Source organism: Rhinoderma darwinii, chromosome 6, assembly GCF_050947455.1.
Source record: "Rhinoderma darwinii isolate aRhiDar2 chromosome 6, aRhiDar2.hap1, whole genome shotgun sequence".
Classification (NCBI taxonomy): domain Eukaryota; kingdom Metazoa; phylum Chordata; class Amphibia; order Anura; family Rhinodermatidae; genus Rhinoderma; species Rhinoderma darwinii.
The window spans coordinates 75,768,761-75,789,037 of record NC_134692.1 but is presented as its reverse complement, the minus strand read 5'-3'; the positions used below and the strand labels follow the sequence as shown (position 1 = coordinate 75,789,037).

The following is a 20,277-nucleotide window of genomic DNA, read 5'->3' as shown; positions in this document are numbered from 1 at the left end:
GATACCGCAGACTCCTATCATCCTGCAGACATCTACCTCCTCAGAGATGCCAGCGGCCGTCCTGTCCTGCAGTGACCACTAAGGTGCGCGCTCTAGCTCATTCCTGGCATTAATGGACCAGAGCTCACACATGTTTTAGATTAACTGATTGCTCCCATGATCACCCAGGACTATAACAAGGGCCCTGCCCCTTCCTTCATTGCCTGAGCTTTGTTGAGTTACCCGTGTTAGTCTTTGCAAATGGTCCCTTAGTGTTTTACAGTTCCCAGTGTTCCCATTCCTGCTACCTGTTGTAATGATGGGGTAGGGAAATGGACAAGTGAGCCCTAATCTAACCGCCACTCTGTCCCTGCCTACTTGCAACGACCCGCCCTGGGCGACGGGGTACAACTGGGCGGCGGTCCCTACACTCAGTAAGTGCACGAGACAAACAGACAAGGGCACACAAAGTTAAGGGAAAAGGGGCAGTTGCCCACGGCAACACCGTGAGCAACAAGAGTGGTGAACGAGCCGAGTCAAACCAGGAGAGAACGAGGTACCACACGCAGAGCAGGAGAGTAGTCAGTAAGCCAGGGTCAGTATGGAGCAGGATCAAATAGTAGAAGCTGTAGCTGGGAAAGGAAACCACACGAGAAGAATCACAAGCAAAGGAGGAACAGGAAAGGCAGGTATAAATACAGAGGGCGGGAGCTAGCTCCGTCTGGCCAGGCTGCGATACGCTCTCCCACTCCTAAGCCTGCCATCCTGTGTGGTGGAAGATGGAGTCAGTCTCAGAGACATAGACTCAGGTGCAGACTGATTACCTATGGGCGTATACACTGAAGTTGTGCCTGGCAGATCTATTACACCTGTATCCTGTATCCCGTGCTACCTTGTTCGTGTGCCGCAGAGAGTTGGAGTCGTGTTGTTTCGTATACTACGCCTGCTGCATTTCACTACGCCTGGTGTCTGGCTGCTGCCAAGGTCCCATCCGAGCCTGCCATTGCTACTGTCTGTATTGCCACATGTACCCTTATTCGAACTTTTGACTTTGCCTTGGTATCCTGTTTGGCTAGCTGCTATCCCACTACGGCGGTACGGTCCAGTGCGCAGACTGGCCCTTTAAGGCCAGGGACGAGCACGCATGCCTGTGCACCCTGTGAAACACAAAAACAGTGCAGCCACATGTGCTGGCATCTCAGGGGAGGGAGATGCCGGCAAGCTCTCAGTGTCCTGCAGTCACAGCTGCCGGTGAGTATAACGTGCCTGCGGTCAGCGACCGCGGGCACAACAGTACGTATGTGTGTTTGTGTGTGTATGTGTATATATATATATATATGTATATATATATATATATATATATATATGTTTGTTTGTATGTATATATATATATGTATATGTGCGTGTATGTGTGTGTGTGTGTGTGTGTGTGTGTGTGTGTGTGTGTGTGTGTGTGTGTATATATATATTAGATTGCTATAAAAAGCAGGATTCTCCTCATCTATGTATGTTATATTGTAGAAATATCAGTTACACTCCACCCACTAGCTCAGAGAAAACTGAGAATTAGAGAGAGCTTGCAGAGGGGCCAACTGCAAAAAATACCATATAGAAGTCATGTCATGGCCAGAAAGTGTTATTGCTCATGTACATAGACATATATGACAGCTTATTCTAAAAGTCATCTAAAAAGTTGAGTACCCTGTAATGAAATGTACTATTTTATAAAACCCATGAATTCACAATAGCACAAACAAAAAGAAATGGCTTTTGAAGCACTAATACAATGCAAGCCATTCACTTCTTATGTACTAAATGAGAAAATAATTAATTCTGTTACAGCATCTTTTGCTCATACAATATACTGTATTGTACGATTTATTTGTTTTATTATTACCTGCTGGTCCCATGGCACACATGATTTGTATATCAATTAACTTGATCATGGAACAGTCTTTCAGATCATACCAGTTCCAATGATCTAACCACTGGCGAAGTAATTCTACAGGAGGTTGAGCACCATAAACCTCCCTGGAAGGCATGTTCACATCATCTACAAAAACCACCTAGAAACAAACAAATAAGTTTTATGTGCATGTTGAATCTTTACACTAAACATATTTATTTTCAGGAAGAGGAGTACAACGTTTATCTTTTCTTAAAGTGAATTTCCACCTTTGAACAGCATGCCATTTTTATATCTAAATCTGTACTGATTCATTTCTTAATAAATTATATATTTTCCATGCCAGGGTAGACACCACTGGAAATTTTGATTTTCCACTCTGGGTCTCCTCGATTGCCAGAACAACTTCCATTTGTACAGTACTGGCAAGTAAGCAGGAAAAAAATGTGTGGGGGGATTTATTAAAACCGGCGCTTCATATGCCAGTCTTAATATAAAGATAGATGGAGTGAGAAGCATCTAATTTGTTAAGAGGCGCAAACCTCTTTTAAAACTAGGCACATCTCTGGTTGGCCGTGCAACTTAAAGGAAAATCTATGACCAGCTATGAGCTGACGTAGATTTCCGCTATCATTTGCGCCATATTCTAGATTAAAATATGGTAAATTTGCTGGGCCACTTCAGGTGACGGTCACTTTTGCCAAGTCCCACCACATGTGTGGCATAAATGCATCAAAAGTTGAACATTTTTTGGTACAATTTGCGACTTCTGATGCATTTATGACTTTTCTGCACCAGAAAGCTGGCATAGAGAACTTAATACATTCCCCCCTTAAACTTTTGTATTTGGAGAACTATCCTCATACTTGCCTTAAAGGGGTTGCGCCATCAATAGAAATGGCAATATACAAAGTTACTCTAAAATGTATATTGAGTTTATAAAGCATTGTTATAAAACAAAAAAAAAAATTTCCTGGCAGAAATATGATAATTATATGCTTGTAATAGCACCCCCTGGTGATCACGTATATGTCTCTGTACTTCATTTTAGAGAATATCAGATGTGCATGCACAGTACAATACAGTTAAAGAAACAGGCATGTTAAAGAAACAGGCATATATTTAAGGCTAGACATATGCCTTACTTATATATCTCAGCGTACACAGACTTCAAGCAGTAAGGGTATGTTCACACGCTTAGCAAAAACTTCTGAAAATACGGTGCTGTTTTCATGGGAAAACAGCTCCTGATTTTCAGACGTTTTCTTAGCAACTCGCGTTTTTCGCTGCATTTTTACGGACGTTTTTGTAGCTTATTTTCTATAGAGTCAATGAAAAACGGCTCAAGAAGTGACATGCACTTCTTTTTCGTGGGCTTTTTTTACGCAGCTGTTTCTTAAAACAGCCACGTAAAAAAAAACGCCTTGTCGGATCAGAACGCCATTTTTTCCACTGAAATCAATGGGCAGATATTTGGAGGCGTTCTGCTTCCGATTTTTCGCCCATTTTTCAGCCGTTTACGGCCCAAAAAACGTCCGAAAATAAGCTGTGTGAACATACCCTCAGGGTTAAAGCCATAACCTCCACACCAGTCTGTGCTGCTCTCCTCCTTATCAGGGACAGAGAAAAGAACAATCATTCAGCACAAGCAGTGGAGTGCTTATATAATGGTTTTTTCCTGACTGCTTGCATTCTGAATACCTCTTAGGCCCCATGCCCACTTCTGTTTTTCTCTTCAGGGTGATAGCCGTTTTTTGGACGGCTAGAACCCTGACACATTGCTTTCAATGGGGCCATGCACACTTCATTTTTTTTTTGCAGTCCCGTTGTTCCGTTCCGACAAAAGTAGAGCATGTCCTACTATGATCCGAGATTCCGTGACAGTGGGGCCCATACAAGTCAATGGGTCCGTCAAAAAAACTGAAGGCACACGGAAGGCATTCGTGTGCCGTCCATGTGTGACAGAGCCGTTGCCTAGCAACGGCCGGGCGGGCAGAGGTACAGAAGAGATATTGCACTGCACTAATCGGCAGCCCCATCTCTCTATCAGTGCTGGATAGAGAGAAGGAGCAGCCCTTTCGGGCAAAGCATCCGCAGCGATAGAAAGAAAAAGCAGTTCATACGTACCCCGGTCGCTGTCTTGCTGACGCGTCCCTGTTCTGGCCTCCCTGGATGACGCGGCCGTCCATGTGACCGCTACAGCCTGTGATTGGCTGCAGCGGTCACATGGGATGAAACGTCATCCCAGGAGGCCGGACTGGAGGAAGAAGCAGGGAGTTCTGGGTAAGTATGAACTTATTTTGGGTTGGGGTTTTTGTAAGAAACATTAGAAATCTATATTATCAGTACCGCGCATGGTACTCACTGTCCAGAGGTAGTCACTGTCCAGGGTTCTGAAAGATTTACTGCCAATCAGTGCAGCCCATTCTCTCTATCCAGCACTTAACTCTTTCAGCAACCTGGACAGTGACTACCGCTGGATAGTGATTAACATGCGCAGCGCTCGGAAACGGAAACACGGAAGTGTACACGGAGTACACACGGGAACCACACTGATCCACAGACACGCGGATCCATGAAAAACGGCCGTGAAAACGGTGATGGAAATGTGCATGAGGCCTTAATGCCCATGCCGGACTTTCTTTTTCTCTGTTTCACTGATAAGAGCAGAAGCTGCACGTCTAAAAGAGCTTTACTAGAATTATGTGCAGAGACCTATACATTTCAACACCAGGGGGTGCTATTACAAGCAGATAATTGCCATATTTCTGCGAGGAAACTTTTTTTTAATAACAATACTTTACAAAGTTCCACTAAAATTTTATATTAAGTTTATATATTGACATTTCTATTGCACAACCCCTTTAATATGTTAGCATAGTTTAAACACTTAAGGCCTCGTGCACACTTTTATCACCGTTTTCACTCCCCTTTTTTGACGGATCCAGGTGCCCGTTTTAGCGGCCGTGTGATTTCCGTGTGCACTCCCGTGTGCACTCCATGTTTCCGCTTCCGAGCGCCGAGCATGGTACTGTCCAGGGTGCTGAAAGAGCATGGTTGTTCAGCGCTAGTCACTGTACAGAGTACTGAAAGAGTTAATGGACTGCACTGATCGGCGGTAACTCTTTCAGCACCCTGGACAGTGACTAGCGCTGAAGAACCATGCTCTTTCAGCACCCTGGACAGTACCATGCTCGGCACTCAGAAAATACAATTTTAATGAAATAAAAAAATAAAAAAATAAGTTCATACTTACTTTCCTCCTGTCCGGCCTCCAGGGATGACGTTTCATCCCATGTCACCGCTGCAGCCAATCACAGGCTGTAGTGGCGGTCACGCAAGTCAGGATGACGTCAGAAGGCTGGCCTCCAGGGATGACACTTCATCCCACGTGACCGCCTCTGAAGCCAATCACAGGCTGCAGCGGCCTCTGCAGCCAATCACAGGCTGCCGCGTCATACTGGAAGGTCGGACTGGAGAAAGAAGAGGGACTCGTCACCAAGACAACGACCGGGGTACATATGAACTGCTTTTTATTTTATTTTTAATCAGCAGCCTCTTCTCTCTATCAGTGAATGATAGAGACAAGTGGCTGCCGATTAGTGTAATATATCTGTAATGTACTTCTGCCCGCCCGGCCGTTGCTAGGCAACGGCTCCGTCACACACGGACGGCACACGGATGCCTTCAGTTTTTTTGACGGCCCCATTGACTTGCATGGGCCTCACGGTCACGGAATCTCGGACCAAAGTAGGACATGCTCTACTTTTGATCGGAACGGAGCAACGGGACCGTCAAAAAAATTGAAGTGTGCATGGCCCCATTGAAATTAATGCGTCAGGGTGCTAGCCGTCAGAAAACCGGCTAGCACCCTGAAGAAAAAGACTGAAGTGGGCATGAGGCCTAAGATTGCCTTATTTGTAGAAAACAATATCTGTTTGAAGTCAGATGTAAATGAAAATATTGTGAAAAGTGTAACTGTTACCGTTTTCTTTCCTAGGGGAGGACCAAAGACTCCTTTCCTCCTTTTGTCAAGCTTGGACATTATGATGTTCTGAGTTTGAGCTGCTGTCGTCTGTGCTGAGAAATTGATCAGCAATGGTTTGTATATTTCTTTGTCCAAATTATTTAACAAGAAATCCTGGAAGTGAATATTTATACGATCAGAATTTATTTATTTCAAAACTTGGCAAAATTGAGACATAGAAACGTTTTTAAAATTACGTTTTCTGATTTGAAAAGTTGACAGATATTGGTAGAACCTTTCTTTAATCCATATTTACTTAAGAACAATAAAAAAAATGGAAGTGGTTTTTCTGGTCCTCATATATGTTAAAAAAAATAAATAAATAAAAAAAGGACTTCATATGGATTGTTTGATTAAAGCAATCAAAAAATACACAAGGCAGGAAAAATCTGCTAAGAAAATTAACCTGCAAATGCACAGTCAATCCCCGCCAAATACACGTTGTGTTAACATCGCCTTAAAGCGTGTATCAGTTTAGTATAATTCTGAATGCAGGCAAAGCATTTATAATTCACTGTGTTGTTTTCATATGGTTATCCAAATCACCAGGGTTTCTATAGCATTTAGGGCATGTTCACACGGGCTGTTTTCAGCCGTTTTTCGGGCCATAAATGCCCCGAAAAATGGCTAAAAATGCGGGGGCTTAACGCCTCCAAACATCTGCCCATTGATTTCAATGGGAAAAACCGCGTTCCGTTCCAATGTTTTTAAAAACGGCCGCATAAAAAAACACCTCGTAAAAAGAAGTGCATGTCAGTTCTTGAGCCGTTTTTGGAGCCGTTATTCATTGACTCAATATAAAAACAGCTCCAAAAACGGTCGTAAAAAAAACACTGCAAAAAACGCTAGATGCTTAAAAAAGCGGCTGAAAACCAGGGGCTGTTTTCCTCTGAAAACAGCTCCGTATTTTCAGACGTTTTTAGTTGAGCGTGTGAACATACCCTCACATTCCATAGACTGATTTTAGCTTAAACAATATAAAAAAAACTGCAAAGCAGTGTTCTTTATGTTGCTATTTTAGGATATCAAATTTAGGCCAGGTTCACATATTTTAATGCTGTTTTTTCATGGGTCTTTATGGCTTTCTGCAGGAACTGTATATATTTAGAGCCAAGAACAGAATTTGATCCGTACTGTGAGATCATGAAAGATTTTCTTCACAGGAGAGGATTCGATCCTGTCATTGCTACCAAGTATACAACAGAGGCCCATTTCACAAAGCAGTGTTTTGGTTTGTATTTTGAAGCCAAAACAAAGAGTGGGTCCAAAACACGGAAGAGGTAGAAATATTTCCATTACACATTCTCTCTGTTCAATTCCTGCTTTTGGCTTACAAATGCTGTTGCAAAATACTGACCTAAATACTGCAGTGTGAAAGAGGAATAAGCAATAGTAAGTGGAGTGGACCTACTAATCTCATCAAAGTAAATAAAAATGCAACTTTACCATTTACTAATTCCACATAAAATATATGTTAACACTATTTCTCGTTTGTCTAATTGGGGAACACAGACCATGGGCATATGCTGTTGCCACTAGGAGGTGTGACACTAAGAATACAAAACTGTTGGGCCCTCCTATAGTATAAACCGTTCCAACAGGAACTGAGCTAGTGAGTCTCAGCTTATTGTGTCTGTAGAAGGCAGACACCCCTGCGGTTACCTCAGGCTGTCTCTTGGTTTTTTTTTATGTTAGTTTATTTTTATCTAATTTTTTTTTTCCAGCGGGTTAACAAGGGTGATGCTGTCCCCCTGATTTACCCAACATCTTGTGGGTGCTCAGTGTCTCAATGCACTGTTGTACCCCTGCCATGATGAAGACAAGAGTGACAAGAGCGCAAGCTCCTCTGTTGCCTACTGGCTTAAGGAACGTCCACCTTTGTTTCCCACCATTGTCCCCCCTCACCACAATTGGCACATGGTGGTGACTTCCCTGTTGGTCTTGCATACTCTGGGGATTAAGTGGACTTCAGGAGAGGAGAGTATTATCCCTCCCTCTGTCTACTCTACTTGTGCGCCTCACACATCCCTCTGGCGCACTCCCCTTCCTGATGCGCCTGCATCAGGTGACTCCTTGCTCACAGCGCCACTGCAGACGGGCCACGGGCTCCTTCCTCATTGCTCTCCTACGTCCTGCGTCCCTTGGCCACCATTTACCTATGCTGCCTGCCATCTTTTGGGCTCTTTGTCATGGAACGGAACTTGCGACCCTGAACCTGTCTAGCGTTTGGTGGGTGGTCGTCACGTGACTGCTAGAAACTAATCACGGCACGGAGAAGGGGCAGGTCATCATCTCCTGCTCTGATTTTCACAGGCGAGTGGGGACACAGCGTCAAAGGACCTCTACAGGGCTACTTTTGGCACTGGGACCGCGTTGTTCATTCTCTGGCCTGCATTTGGCATCTGCTCCTTTATTCCTAAACCCCTCTCAGACACTGAAGTAGTAAATCACAGTAGGAAAGCATTTACCTAGAACACTGTTGGCTACCAACAGGCAGCCATTTCACCTTTCTAAGGGAATTACAGCCCTGCCTCTTGCAGTATATTGAGTGGACTCATGGTCGCTTTTTTCCCCCCAGTTATAACTGAGGAATGTGGTGACCTATTCTGCCATGTCAGACACCAGAGGAGAATCCTGCCAACAGTTACCTTAAGTAGTTCACTTTGCCTGTCCCACAAGTGGTCAACCTACTACTGTGTGATGCATGCCAACCTCCAGGCCTAGCATCTGTGGGTGCCCAACCTGTGGCCCAGCCATCTCAGCCAACCCAGCAATGCCCACATTTAATGTTGAAGCTGAGCCGCAATGGGCTCATTACCTCTCCTTGGTCGTTGGTGACCTCTCTAATGTCACCCTGTCACGATTGGCATCTTGGTTTGCCTTGCCACCAACCTTCTGGGGACTCTCCAATCAACATCTTTTTCCTGTGGCAGACCTCCTAAACAGGTCAGAGCCACGTAATCTCACCCACCCTCAGTAGCACCTGCCTCATAAACCTCTTCACTGGGAACTTTTGTCTGATGGTGAACGCTTGGATTCCAATTTGTAGCTGAATGTTGCACAGTCTCATCACTGCGATCAGTGACACCTTACAACTTGCAGATGCGGACCGGTCTCCCCCTGTGAAGACAGTCACCTTCGTTCGCCCTAGGGGATCGCACAAACCTTTCCCTTTGCACTCATCCTTATAAATAATTGCCCAGACCTCTCACCAGGATCTTATGTATCCTTTCCAGAGGATATTTCCTCATAAAGGGGAGAAGCCTCCGGATTTTGTCTCCCATCTAACAAGCCCAGTACTCTTCTTATGGCAGACTCCGCCTCATTCTGCAATCCTTTGGACTGCCACATTGACTTTTTGCTTTTCAGGTCCGCCTTTGAGGCCGCTGGCTCAGCCTTGTGGCCAATCTTTGCTTCCGCATAGGTCAGCAGAGTCTCCACTGAATGGGCTTGCCAACATTATCATGGTCTCCTTGTCGTGGGTGTCCACTGAACATCTGGTGAATCTCTCTCTAAATCTCCCTTTACCACTGTCCAATGCTATTAAATATCTATGCGAAGCCTCCCTGGATGCAGGTCGCCTTGTGGCATGTGCCTCCGTTTCCATGGTCACCATGCATCAAACGGAATTCCTCAAATGCTGGACTGCTTATACTTCTTCTAAACGCTTCTTGATGGCTATTCGCCTTGTTGGCTCTCGTCTCTTTGTAGACCACTTGGAAAAAATCATTTCGGAAGCAACAGGTGGGAAGAAGCACTCATCTGCCTCAAGTTAAGGCTCGTCAAGCTCCTAATCCCAGAAAACCGGAACCTCATTTTTATCCCTTTCACAGATTCATCCGTTCCTCTTGGCACTCCCACCCTCAGGCTATTAAGCCAGCAGTGGGTAAGACTGGCGCCACCTCTCAGGTCTCAAGTGGTGGGCAGACTTCTACTCCTCAAGGATGTCTGGCTCACCAATATCTCCAATGCCTCAATTAGGGATGTAGTCTCCTAAGGGTACGAGATCGAATTTGTATGCCTTCCATCTGACAGGCTCTTCAAGTCCGCACTCCCTTCGTCACCTGCCAGGGCAGCCACCTTTTTTCGAGCAATGGACTCTCTTCATCACGACTCGTTTTGGATGGATTGCCAACTATTTTAAATCCTGCCTAACTCCCTCTCATTTTCCTGGAAATGGTGTTCAACACAAACTCGGCTCAGGTGCCTGTTCCTCCAGAAAAACTGTCCACACTGCAGCAGGGAGTCCACGTTCTAAAGTGGGGCACTCCTACCTCTCTCTGCTTTTGTATGATTCTGGGCACCATAGTGCCTTCCATCAAGGCCATTCCCTTTGCCCAGTTTTACACTCGTCCGTTTCAGAGGGTGATCCTCTCCTGGTAGAACAGTATTCCTGATTCCCCAGACCACTGAATGCTTCTTCCCTTGACAGTCTACCGCTCTCTACTCTGGTGGCTCTTTTCCCTGGCGTACCTTTAGGGCATGACCTCCCAAGCTATGCCAGTTTTCAGGTTGGGGAGGTGCCTTCTGGAATCTTACATTCCAGTGCTTCTGGTCCAAACAGGAAGCCTATCTCCCTATCAATATTTTGGAAAAAAGGGCGATTTTACTCTGTCTCAGTCACTGGATGACTCTTAATGCCAGTATGCCGATCTGAGTCCAGAAAATGTTTTGGCAGTCGACCTACCTCGATCACCAAGGCTAAAAACAGTCAGCTGCAATGGTTGAAGCATTCAATATTCTAGAGTGGGCACAGCTTCACATTCCTGCTCTGTTGGCAGGCCACATTCCCAGGGTCGACAATTTGGGTTGTGGATTATCTCAGTTTTGAACGGGTCGACCCAGGAGACCAAGCCTTTCATCACGAGTTGTTTGAACAACACTGTTACAGGTGGGGTACGCAAGTCATGGACTTGCTGGTGTCACAACTCAATTGCCAGGACCCCCTCCTAATCTACTGGTCTCAAGATCCCGAGGCGATTGCGGTTTCTTCCCAAGCTCCTCAGGAGGATCAAGGCTGAGGGATTCCGATCATAATTGTTGCTCTGGACTGGCCGCACCATTTCTGGTACACAGAAGTGGTGGGTCTACTAGTAGACGTTCCCTGGTGCTTAGCTCTTTGGAACAATTTGCTTTCTCAAGAGCCACTCTTCCACCGAGTTTACTATCGCTGCACTTAACAGCATAGCTGTTGAAGCTGCAGTACTGATAGCTCAAGACTTAACCCAGCGGGGGATCCAAACCCTTTTGAAGGCCAGAAACCTTCATCGGCCTGCATTTATCACAATACTTGGAAGACATATCTACAGTGGTGTGAGGATCGACATCTTCCTCCCTTGGTTTTCTCCTTGCCAATACTCTTGGCATTCCTTCATGAGGGGTTGGATTGTGGGCTTGCCGTCAGCTCCCTTAAGGTATCCACGTTTTTTTTTTAACAAACCTCTGGTATCCAAATCCTACATCTGAACCTTTTGACAGGTGGGAGCAAAGGCTGTGCACGCTATCGAGCCCCAATTTCATCTTGGGATCTGACTTTCATTCTCTCTGCAATGCAATTGGCTCCTTTTGAGGTTCTTTGTGAGATTTTGTTGAGCCTCCACACCTGAAAGGTGGTGTACCTTGTGGTGGTGACCTCCATCTAGAGAGTTTCAAGCGGATGACCCTATCTTGTCCTCTTCCGTATTTACCTTACATCTGCACAGTGCCATCTTTTCTACCCAAGGTGGTCGCTGGTGCTCGGTTAATTTTGCATTATGGAGACGCTCCCGATGCAGAAGTTGATCGTAATTTCTAAACTGTAAGGGAACTGAGCCTTACATTGCTACAATGCTAGGAGGAGCTAATTTTTGCACCTACCAACTGACCTATGTGTTGGGAGAGGTAATTAATATTTGGCTGACTTAATGACTGGAAACATTTGCATAATGGAAATAACAGCAAGTTGATGCTGCAATGTAGAAAATATGTAGTATCCGCAAAGTATCAGGAAGAACGAAGACTTTACAATATAAATGTAAGGAATTCACATAAACACTACTATCTGATGGCTGATTTCACTTTTTTGATTGGATTGTTTCTCTAAAGGGGTTGTCCAGTCATAATAAATTGATGGCCTATCCTCAGTAGAGGCCATCCATATCTGATTGGTGGGGATCTAACTTCTGGCACCCCTGCTGATCAGCTGTTTTGAAGGGGCCGCGGCGCTCGTACCAGTGCTGCTTCACCTTCTTTCCTTACCTGCTCGTACTGTATTAGCCGACACACTTGTGGCAGCAGTTCACAATGAATAGTGGAACCCTGTAATAGCGTGATCACAAAACGAGCAGGTAAGGAATGAAAGGGAAGCAGCACTCGTACGAGCGCCACGGTCCCTTTAAAAGGGCTGATGAGCAGGAGTGCCGGGAGTCATACCCACACCAATTAGAAATTGATGGCCTATCCTGAGGATAGGTCATAAATTTCTTATGACTGTACAACACCTTTTAACGACTAAGCCTATTTAGGCCTTAATGACCAGGCATTCTTTAAGAAAAAAATCATTGTCGCATTCCAAGTATTATCATTTTTGAATTTTCCCGTCAACATAGCCTTATGAAGGCTTGTTTTTTTAAAAAAATAAGTTGAGTTTGTCAATGGCCACATTTTTGGCTACATATAATATATTGATTAACTTTTTTGGTAGGGAATTTAAAAAACAGCTATTCCAGAATTGTTCTTCGCCTAACAAATTTACTACGTTCACTATGCAGCGTAAATAACATGTTACCTTTTATGCTATGGGTCGGTACAATTACGGTGATACAAAATATTTATAGGTTTCTTATGTTTTACCACTTTTGCACAATAAAAACACTAATAAATAACATTTGTTAATGCTTCGACATATTCCAGGAGCCATAACTTTTTTCGTATTTTTCAGTCATTGTAACTATATGTGGGCTTGTTTTTAACGGATGAGATGTAGTTTTCATTGGTAAAATATTTAGGTTTATTGATTAACTTTTATTATATTTTATTCTGGAGAAAAATGATAAAAAAAAAATAAAGGACCTTTTATATATACAGTATATATATATATATATATATATATATATATATATATATATATATATATATATATATATATACATACAGTGGAGGAAATAAGCATTTGATCCCTTGCTGATTTTGTAAGTTTGCCCACTGTCAAAGTCATGAACAGTCTAGAATTTTTAGGCTAGATTAATTTTACCAGTGAGAGATAGATTATATAAAAAAAAAAATCACATAGTCAAAATTATATATATTTATTTGCATTGTGCACAGAGAAATAAGTATTTGATCCCCTTCCAACCATTAAGATTTCAGCCTCCTCCAGACCAGTTACACGCTCCAAATCAACTTGGTGCCTGCATTAAAGACAGCTGTCTTACATGGTCACCTGTATAAAAGACTCCTGTCCACAGACTCAATTAATCAGTCTGACTCTAACCTCTACAACATGGGCAAGACCAAAGAGCTTTCTAAGGATGTCAGGCACAAGATCATAGACCTGCACAAGGCTGGAATGGGCTACAAAACCATAAGTAAGATGCTGGGTGAGAAGGAGACAACTGTTGGTGCAATAGTAAGAAAATGGAAGACATACAAAATGACTGTCAATCGACATCGATCTGGGGCTCCATGCAAAATCTCAACTCGTGGGGTATCCTTGATCCTGAGGAAGGTGAGAGCTCAGCCGAAAACTACACGGGGGGAACTTGTTAATGATCTCAATGAAGCTGGGACCACAGTCACCAAGAAAACCATTGGTAACACATTACGCCGTAATGGATTAAAATCCTGCAGTGCCCGCAAGGTCCGCCTGCTCAAGAAGGCACATGTACAGGCCCGTCTGAAGTTTGCAAATGAACATCTGGATGATTCTGAGAGTGATTGGGAGAAGGTGCTGTGGTCAGATGAGACTAAAATTGAGCTCTTTGGCATTAACTCAACTCGCCGTTTTTGGAGGAAGAGAAATGCTGCCTATGACCCAAAGAACACCGTCCCCACTGTCAAGCATGGAGGTGGAAACATTATGTTTTGGGGGTGTTTCTCTGCTAAGGGCACAGGACTACTTCACCGCATCAATGGGAGAATGGATGGAGCCATGTACCGTCAAATCCTGAGTGACAACCTCCTTCCCTCCATCAGGACATTAAAAATGGCTCGTGGCTGGGTCTTCCAGCACGACAATCACCCGAAACATACAGCCAAGGCAACAAAGGAGTGGCTCAAAAAGAAGCACATTAAGGTCATGGAGTGGCCTAGCCAGTCTCCAGACCTTAATCCCATCGAAAACTTATGGAGGGAGCTGAAGATCCGAGTTGCCAAGCGACAGCCTCGAAATCTTAATGATTTACAGATGATCTGCAAAGAGGAGTGGGCCAAAATTCCATCTAACATGTGTGCAAACCTCATCATCAACTACTAAAATGTCTGACTGCTGTGCTTGCCAGCAAGGGTTTTGCCACCAAGTATTAAGTCTTGTTTGCCAAAGGGATCAAATACTTATTTCTCTGTGCACAATGCAAATAAATATATATAATTTTGACAATGTGATTTTTTTGTAATTTTTTTTTAATATAATCTCTCTCTCACTGGTAAAATTAACCTAGCCTAAAAATTCTAGACTGTTCATGTCTTTGACAGTGGGCAAACTTACAAAATCAGCAAGGGATCAAATACTGATTTCCTTCACTGTATATATATATATATATATACATACATACATATATATAGAAAGAAGCATAGAACACAGTAACGGCACCAGGACTTCAGAGTAGATGAAAGCAGGGTGGATTTATTCACCTCAACACAGCAAAGTTTCAGTTCAACAGGAACCTTTCCCAAGCCATCTCAAGGATGGCTTGAGAAAGGTTCCTGTTGAACCGAAACGTTGCTGTGTTGAGGTGAATAAATCCACCCTGCTTTCATCTACTCTGAAGTCCTGGTGCCTTTACTGTGTTCTATGCTTCTTTCTATTGTATTTTGGGGAATTGATTCACCCCCAGCTAACGAGCACATGGCCTGATTTTTTGGAACCATTGGAGTGCTGTGTTCATCTATTTCTGGACTAATATATACATATATATATATACACACACACATATATATATATATATATATGGTATTCACAATGCGTTTGAAGTAACATGTTAGCCTTATTGTTCGGGTCGTTACAATCAAGACGCTAGCATATATGTGTATATTTTCATTTTATACTTTTAACTTCATAAAACCACTTTTTATGTGAAAAATGGTTTTATTTTTACTGTGTGCTCTTTTTATTTCTTAATAAACTTCATTTAATTGCAGCATTAACAGGGTTATTCGGCTAGAATCGGAGGTTTTCACGATTTCTGCAGCGGGAGCGGAGCCATCAATCATTTTGTGTTCGAGTGAGCACAGCTTTTTTTAATACATGCACATTGGAATGCGGGAGGGGGACCCTTACCATAAAGTTTATGTAAATGAAAATGCATTAAGGGGTTAATGTTTTTTAAATAATCATTTAGTTGGAGAAAGCTCCAAAAAGGACTCTCTTAGTACTTGGAGCAACACATTACTCAGTCTTGGTTATGTACTGTGAAATACTTTAATGAATAACAAATCAAGAAGATGCATATAGGATGTACAATGCAGGTAAATCATGGCTTGAGTTACAATCTGTGTCGGACTGGGGTGACTAGGGCACATCAAGGGAATGAATTATGGAGGCCCATCCTACAGCTACATTGAAATATTCTACCTACACATCAAATGAAAGATGGCTGCACTTCCATGTGGTAATATATCTGGGGCCCCTACCATAGCTTCTAAACAGGGAACCCTACTTGCTGATTCAGGGGCCCACCGGAGGATTAACCGACTACACGTTGGGCCAGTTAGAGCCTGGTTACAATAGTTTTCTACAACACGCAGGTTTGACATTATAACCCATCACTGTGGATAGAATAGTATTAAATAATTGTCTCTAAAACATGTAAATTTACACTTTCTACACTTGTCTGTCATTTACGCAAGTTATGTGTCCTACTGTAAAAGATCACATCCAATGATGTCAGTAGAACTACTGGCCTGGTATACATAATTCCCAGTAGCAATAAACTTATTTAAGATAGACATATAACATCCCCTGTGTGGGTTTCTATGTTTTCAACAGTAACAGTATGAGTGAATGAGTTTTTAGAATTACTCTAATTAAAACAGAAAAATATAAGCATGTACAATGAAATGAGGCACTGGGGACTACTTAGGATTGTGAGTAAAATCATTGGGGCATTATTGATCAAATAAACACTTCATTGCTTGATTCTGCTTGAAAGATGAATGAGTGAAATTCCCATGTTTTTTTTTTTTCTATATGGTCAGAAATTAAAAAACAATATGAATCTGTAAAGGGAAGTGTTTTATATATTTATATCTATGTACATGTGAATGTAGATATATATATATATATATATATTTATTTGTCCCTCCAGAAAGGTGTATATTCATCTCCCTACCATGTAATCAGACACACTGGGGGATGGAGGCCATAGACAGTGAACTAATCCAGGAAGCAGGAAGTTCCAACTGCCTTTCCATCCCCCTACTAGATAATGGTATTGCATGAGGTAGCCATGAGGCCCAGCCCCCCCACTTTCACGTGCATGAGTTGTGATGTCACACAGATGTGCACGGACAAGGTATAAGAGGGTCAACGGCCTCACACTCTGCCTCTTGTTCCTGCTCCCTGGCTCCACTAAGGGTCTCCTCTTCCCTCCTGGCCTGCTCTTGCCTCATGGCCCTTCCTGAGAGACCACACCAACTTGTACCACATGAAGCGCTAAGTATCTTCTCCCCTATACACCCTAAGTAACCCTTTCTCTCCAGCCCCTCACCTGCACATTCCCATACCCTGTTAACCCTTGTAGCCATGAGTCCCTGTTAACCCTTGGTGCCCATGAGTCCCTGTTTACCCTTGCTGCCCTGAATAACTTGCTGTCCCTGAATTACCTGCATGTCCCCTGGTATACAGCAACCCATTCCCCTTGTTAACCCTTTCTCCTGCTGAGTTCCTAAGTTAACCCTTGCTGTCCCTGTTAGCTGATTAAACCTTAGTGTACAGGGATAGTTATTGCTAGGTGGAAGTGGGACACTAACAGTGAGCATGTACATGTGTATTGTGTTGTAACGTAACTGTATTCATATGTATGTTTACGTAAGTGGGTGGCGGTATAATTAGGACTGTGATACCGTGTTTATACTGTACTACGTATAGTGTGAGTATACTCAGTATATATTAACGTGTTATATGTATTGGGGTATACTGATACTATACTGTGATCAGTTACTGTGTTCTGTGTTTAGTTGGTGAATTTTAGATGTAAGTGTGATTATTGTTAGTAATAAATATTACCCTTTATTTACTATTATATATATTGTACGGTCTTATTCCGTTGAGTAGAAGCACAGCAAGCAAGTAGACGCTAGTATAAGGAAAAGGTAGGGGAACTAGGCATAACCCTAGTGACCCTGATTATAAAGGGGGTAGTAATAGTGGGTGACACAAGTAGGTTGAAACCCGCTATTATACCAGCCCTTTTATACACGAGCATGGGTGTGTAGTGAGTATTTATTATATATATATATGTGTATATATATATGGCTTGAGAAAGGTTCCTGTTGAACCGAAACGTTGCTGTATTGAGGTGAATAAAATCCACTTTTTGCTTTCATCTACTCTGAAGTCCTGGTGCCGTTGCTGTGTTCTATGCTTTTGTCTATCTCTTTGGGGAATTGATTCAACCCCAGGTAACGAGCACATGGCCTGATTTCCTGGAAACCATTGGAGTGCTGTGTTCATCTACCTTTGGACTGTATATATGTATATATATATATATATATATAGTATATATATAGGTGTCCTTTTTCATTGGCGAGCCAAGACCCGAACTGTTATCAATTTATTTAATTTTAAATTTTTTGTAATTTTTAATTTTTTTTTTTATGCTCGATAAAGGTCCTATAGCAGGACGGAAATGTTGCAGCTTGTGCTGGCTTAATAAACCACCATTTTTTTCACTAACACGGAGTGCTGTGGGACTTTCTTCAATATTGATCTATATCCCCTGGATCGGGATTACCTGCTTGCACCTGAGACCATTTTGGAATTGCATTGTGAGTGCTGCTGCAGTCCATTGTGTGTGTGTGTGTGTGTGTGTGTGTATATATATATATATATATATATATATATATATATATACATATATATATATATATATATATATATATATATATATATATATATATATAGTTAGCATTCACACAGGCCAGTATAAATGACACTTCAGGGTGATGTAACTGGAATCTATTTGAATCTTTCATGCCTGTAGTGAAATAATACTCCCTCCCTAAACTGTTAGACCGCCCCTAAGTAATTTTTACCATTAATGACTGTCTACCTAAAATGTCTAAATATACACCGACTAGCCATAGAATTAAAGCCAAATATTGTGTAGCTCCCCTTCGTGCTGCCAAAACAGCTCTGACCCGAGTAGTGGATCCCACAAGACCTCTGTAGGTATCCTGTGGTATCTGTCACCAAGATGTAAGCAGCAAATCCTTTAAGATTCTTTCATGCTTTAAGTTGCGAGGTGGGGGCTCAATGGATCGGGCTTGTTTTTCCAGAAAGAATAGAGGTAAGGAGAAACGGTAGCTGTCACTACTCCACTCACAGCTTATACACCAAAATTAGTAGGTGGGGAAAGATGCTCGCAGACTATAACGACACAGATGGTGCTCTGCTCAATTATAGCAGTATAAAAAAAACTGGTATGTGTGTAGAGAATAAAAGGCAGCATTCACACCGTAAGTCGTGTTGAAAAAGGTCATTCTTTATTGAGATCCCTGTGGGTATCACAGCGGGGGAATGCAGGACTGCACACGAGGCGACGGCCATTTCACACGAAGCACACTTTGTCTGGCCTGGCATGTCATTTCTATCTACAAATAGTCTTGCCTATGTAAAGGAACCCACACGAGCAGAAAAATCACATACAGTGAAGGAAATAAGTATTTGATCCCTTGCTGATTTTGTAAGTTTGCCCACTGTCAAAGACATGAACAGTCTAGAATTTTTAGGCTAGGTTAATTTTACCAGTGAGAGATAGATTATATTAAAAAAAAAATGAAAATCACATTGTCAAAATTATATATATTTATTTGCATTGTGCACAGAGAAATAAGTATTTGATCCCCTACCAACCATTAAGAGTTCAGCCTCCTCCAGACCAGTTACACGCTCCAAATCAACTTGGTGCCTGCATTAAAGACAGCTGTCTTAAATGGTCACCTGTATAAAAGACTCCTGTCCACAGACTCAATTAATCAGTCTGACTCTAACCTCTACAACATGGGCAAGACCAAAGAGCTTTCTAAGGATGTCAGGGACAAGATCATAGACCTGCACAAGGCTGGAATGGGCTACAAAACCATAAGTAAGACGCTGGGTGAGAAGGAGACAACTGTTGGTGCAATAGTAAGGAAATGGAAGACATACAAAATGACTGTCAATCGACATCGATCTGGGGCTCCATGCAAAATCTCACCTCGTGGGGTATCCTTGATCCTGAGGAAGGTGAGAGCTCAGCCGAAAACTACACGGGGGAAACTTGTTAATGATCTCAAGGCAGCTGGGACCACAGTCACCAAGAAAACCATCGGTAACACATTACGCCGTAATGGATTAAAATCCTGCAGTGCCCACAAGGTCCCCCTGCTCAAGAAGGCACATGTACAGGCCCGTCTGAAGTTTGCAAATGAACATCTGGATGATTCTGAGAGTGATTGGGAGAAGGTGCTGTGGTCAGATGAGACTAAAATTGAGCTCTTTGGCATTAACTCAACTTGCCGTGTTTGGAGGAAGAGAAATGCTGCCTATGACCCAAAGAACACCGTCCCCACTGTCAAGCATGGAGGTGGAAACATTATGTTTTGGGGGTGTTTCTCTGCTAAGGGCACAGGACTACTTCACCGCATCATTGGGAGAATGGATGGAGCCATGTACCGTCAAATCCTGAGTGACAACCTCCTTCCCTCCACCAGGACATTAAAAATGGCTCGTAGCTGGGTCTTCCAGCACGACAATGGCCCGAAACATACAGCAAAGGCAACAAAGGAGTGGCTCAAAAAGAAGCACATTAAGGTCATGAAGTGGCCTAGCCATTCTCCAGACCTTAATCCCATCGAAAACTTATGGAGGGAGCTGAAGATCCGAGTTGCCAAGCGACAGCCTCGAAATCTTAATGATTTACAGATGATCTGCAAAGAGGAGTGGGCCAAAATTCCATGTAACATGTGT

At 43.0% G+C, this 20,277-nt stretch overlaps 1 protein-coding gene across 1 annotated transcript in view; it reads right to left on the bottom strand.

The window, feature by feature from the left end:
- Nucleotides 1-20,277, bottom strand: part of DNAH7 (dynein axonemal heavy chain 7) — a 533,102-nt gene that overhangs the window by 308,693 nt on the left and 204,132 nt on the right. The window contains exons 36-37 of the mRNA XM_075829965.1: nt 5,871-6,026; nt 1,877-2,045 (exon numbers count right to left, since the gene is read on the bottom strand). Coding sequence (XP_075686080.1) covers nt 1,877-2,045; nt 5,871-6,026 — 325 coding nt within the window. The remainder of the gene's footprint in view (nt 1-1,876; nt 2,046-5,870; nt 6,027-20,277) is intronic.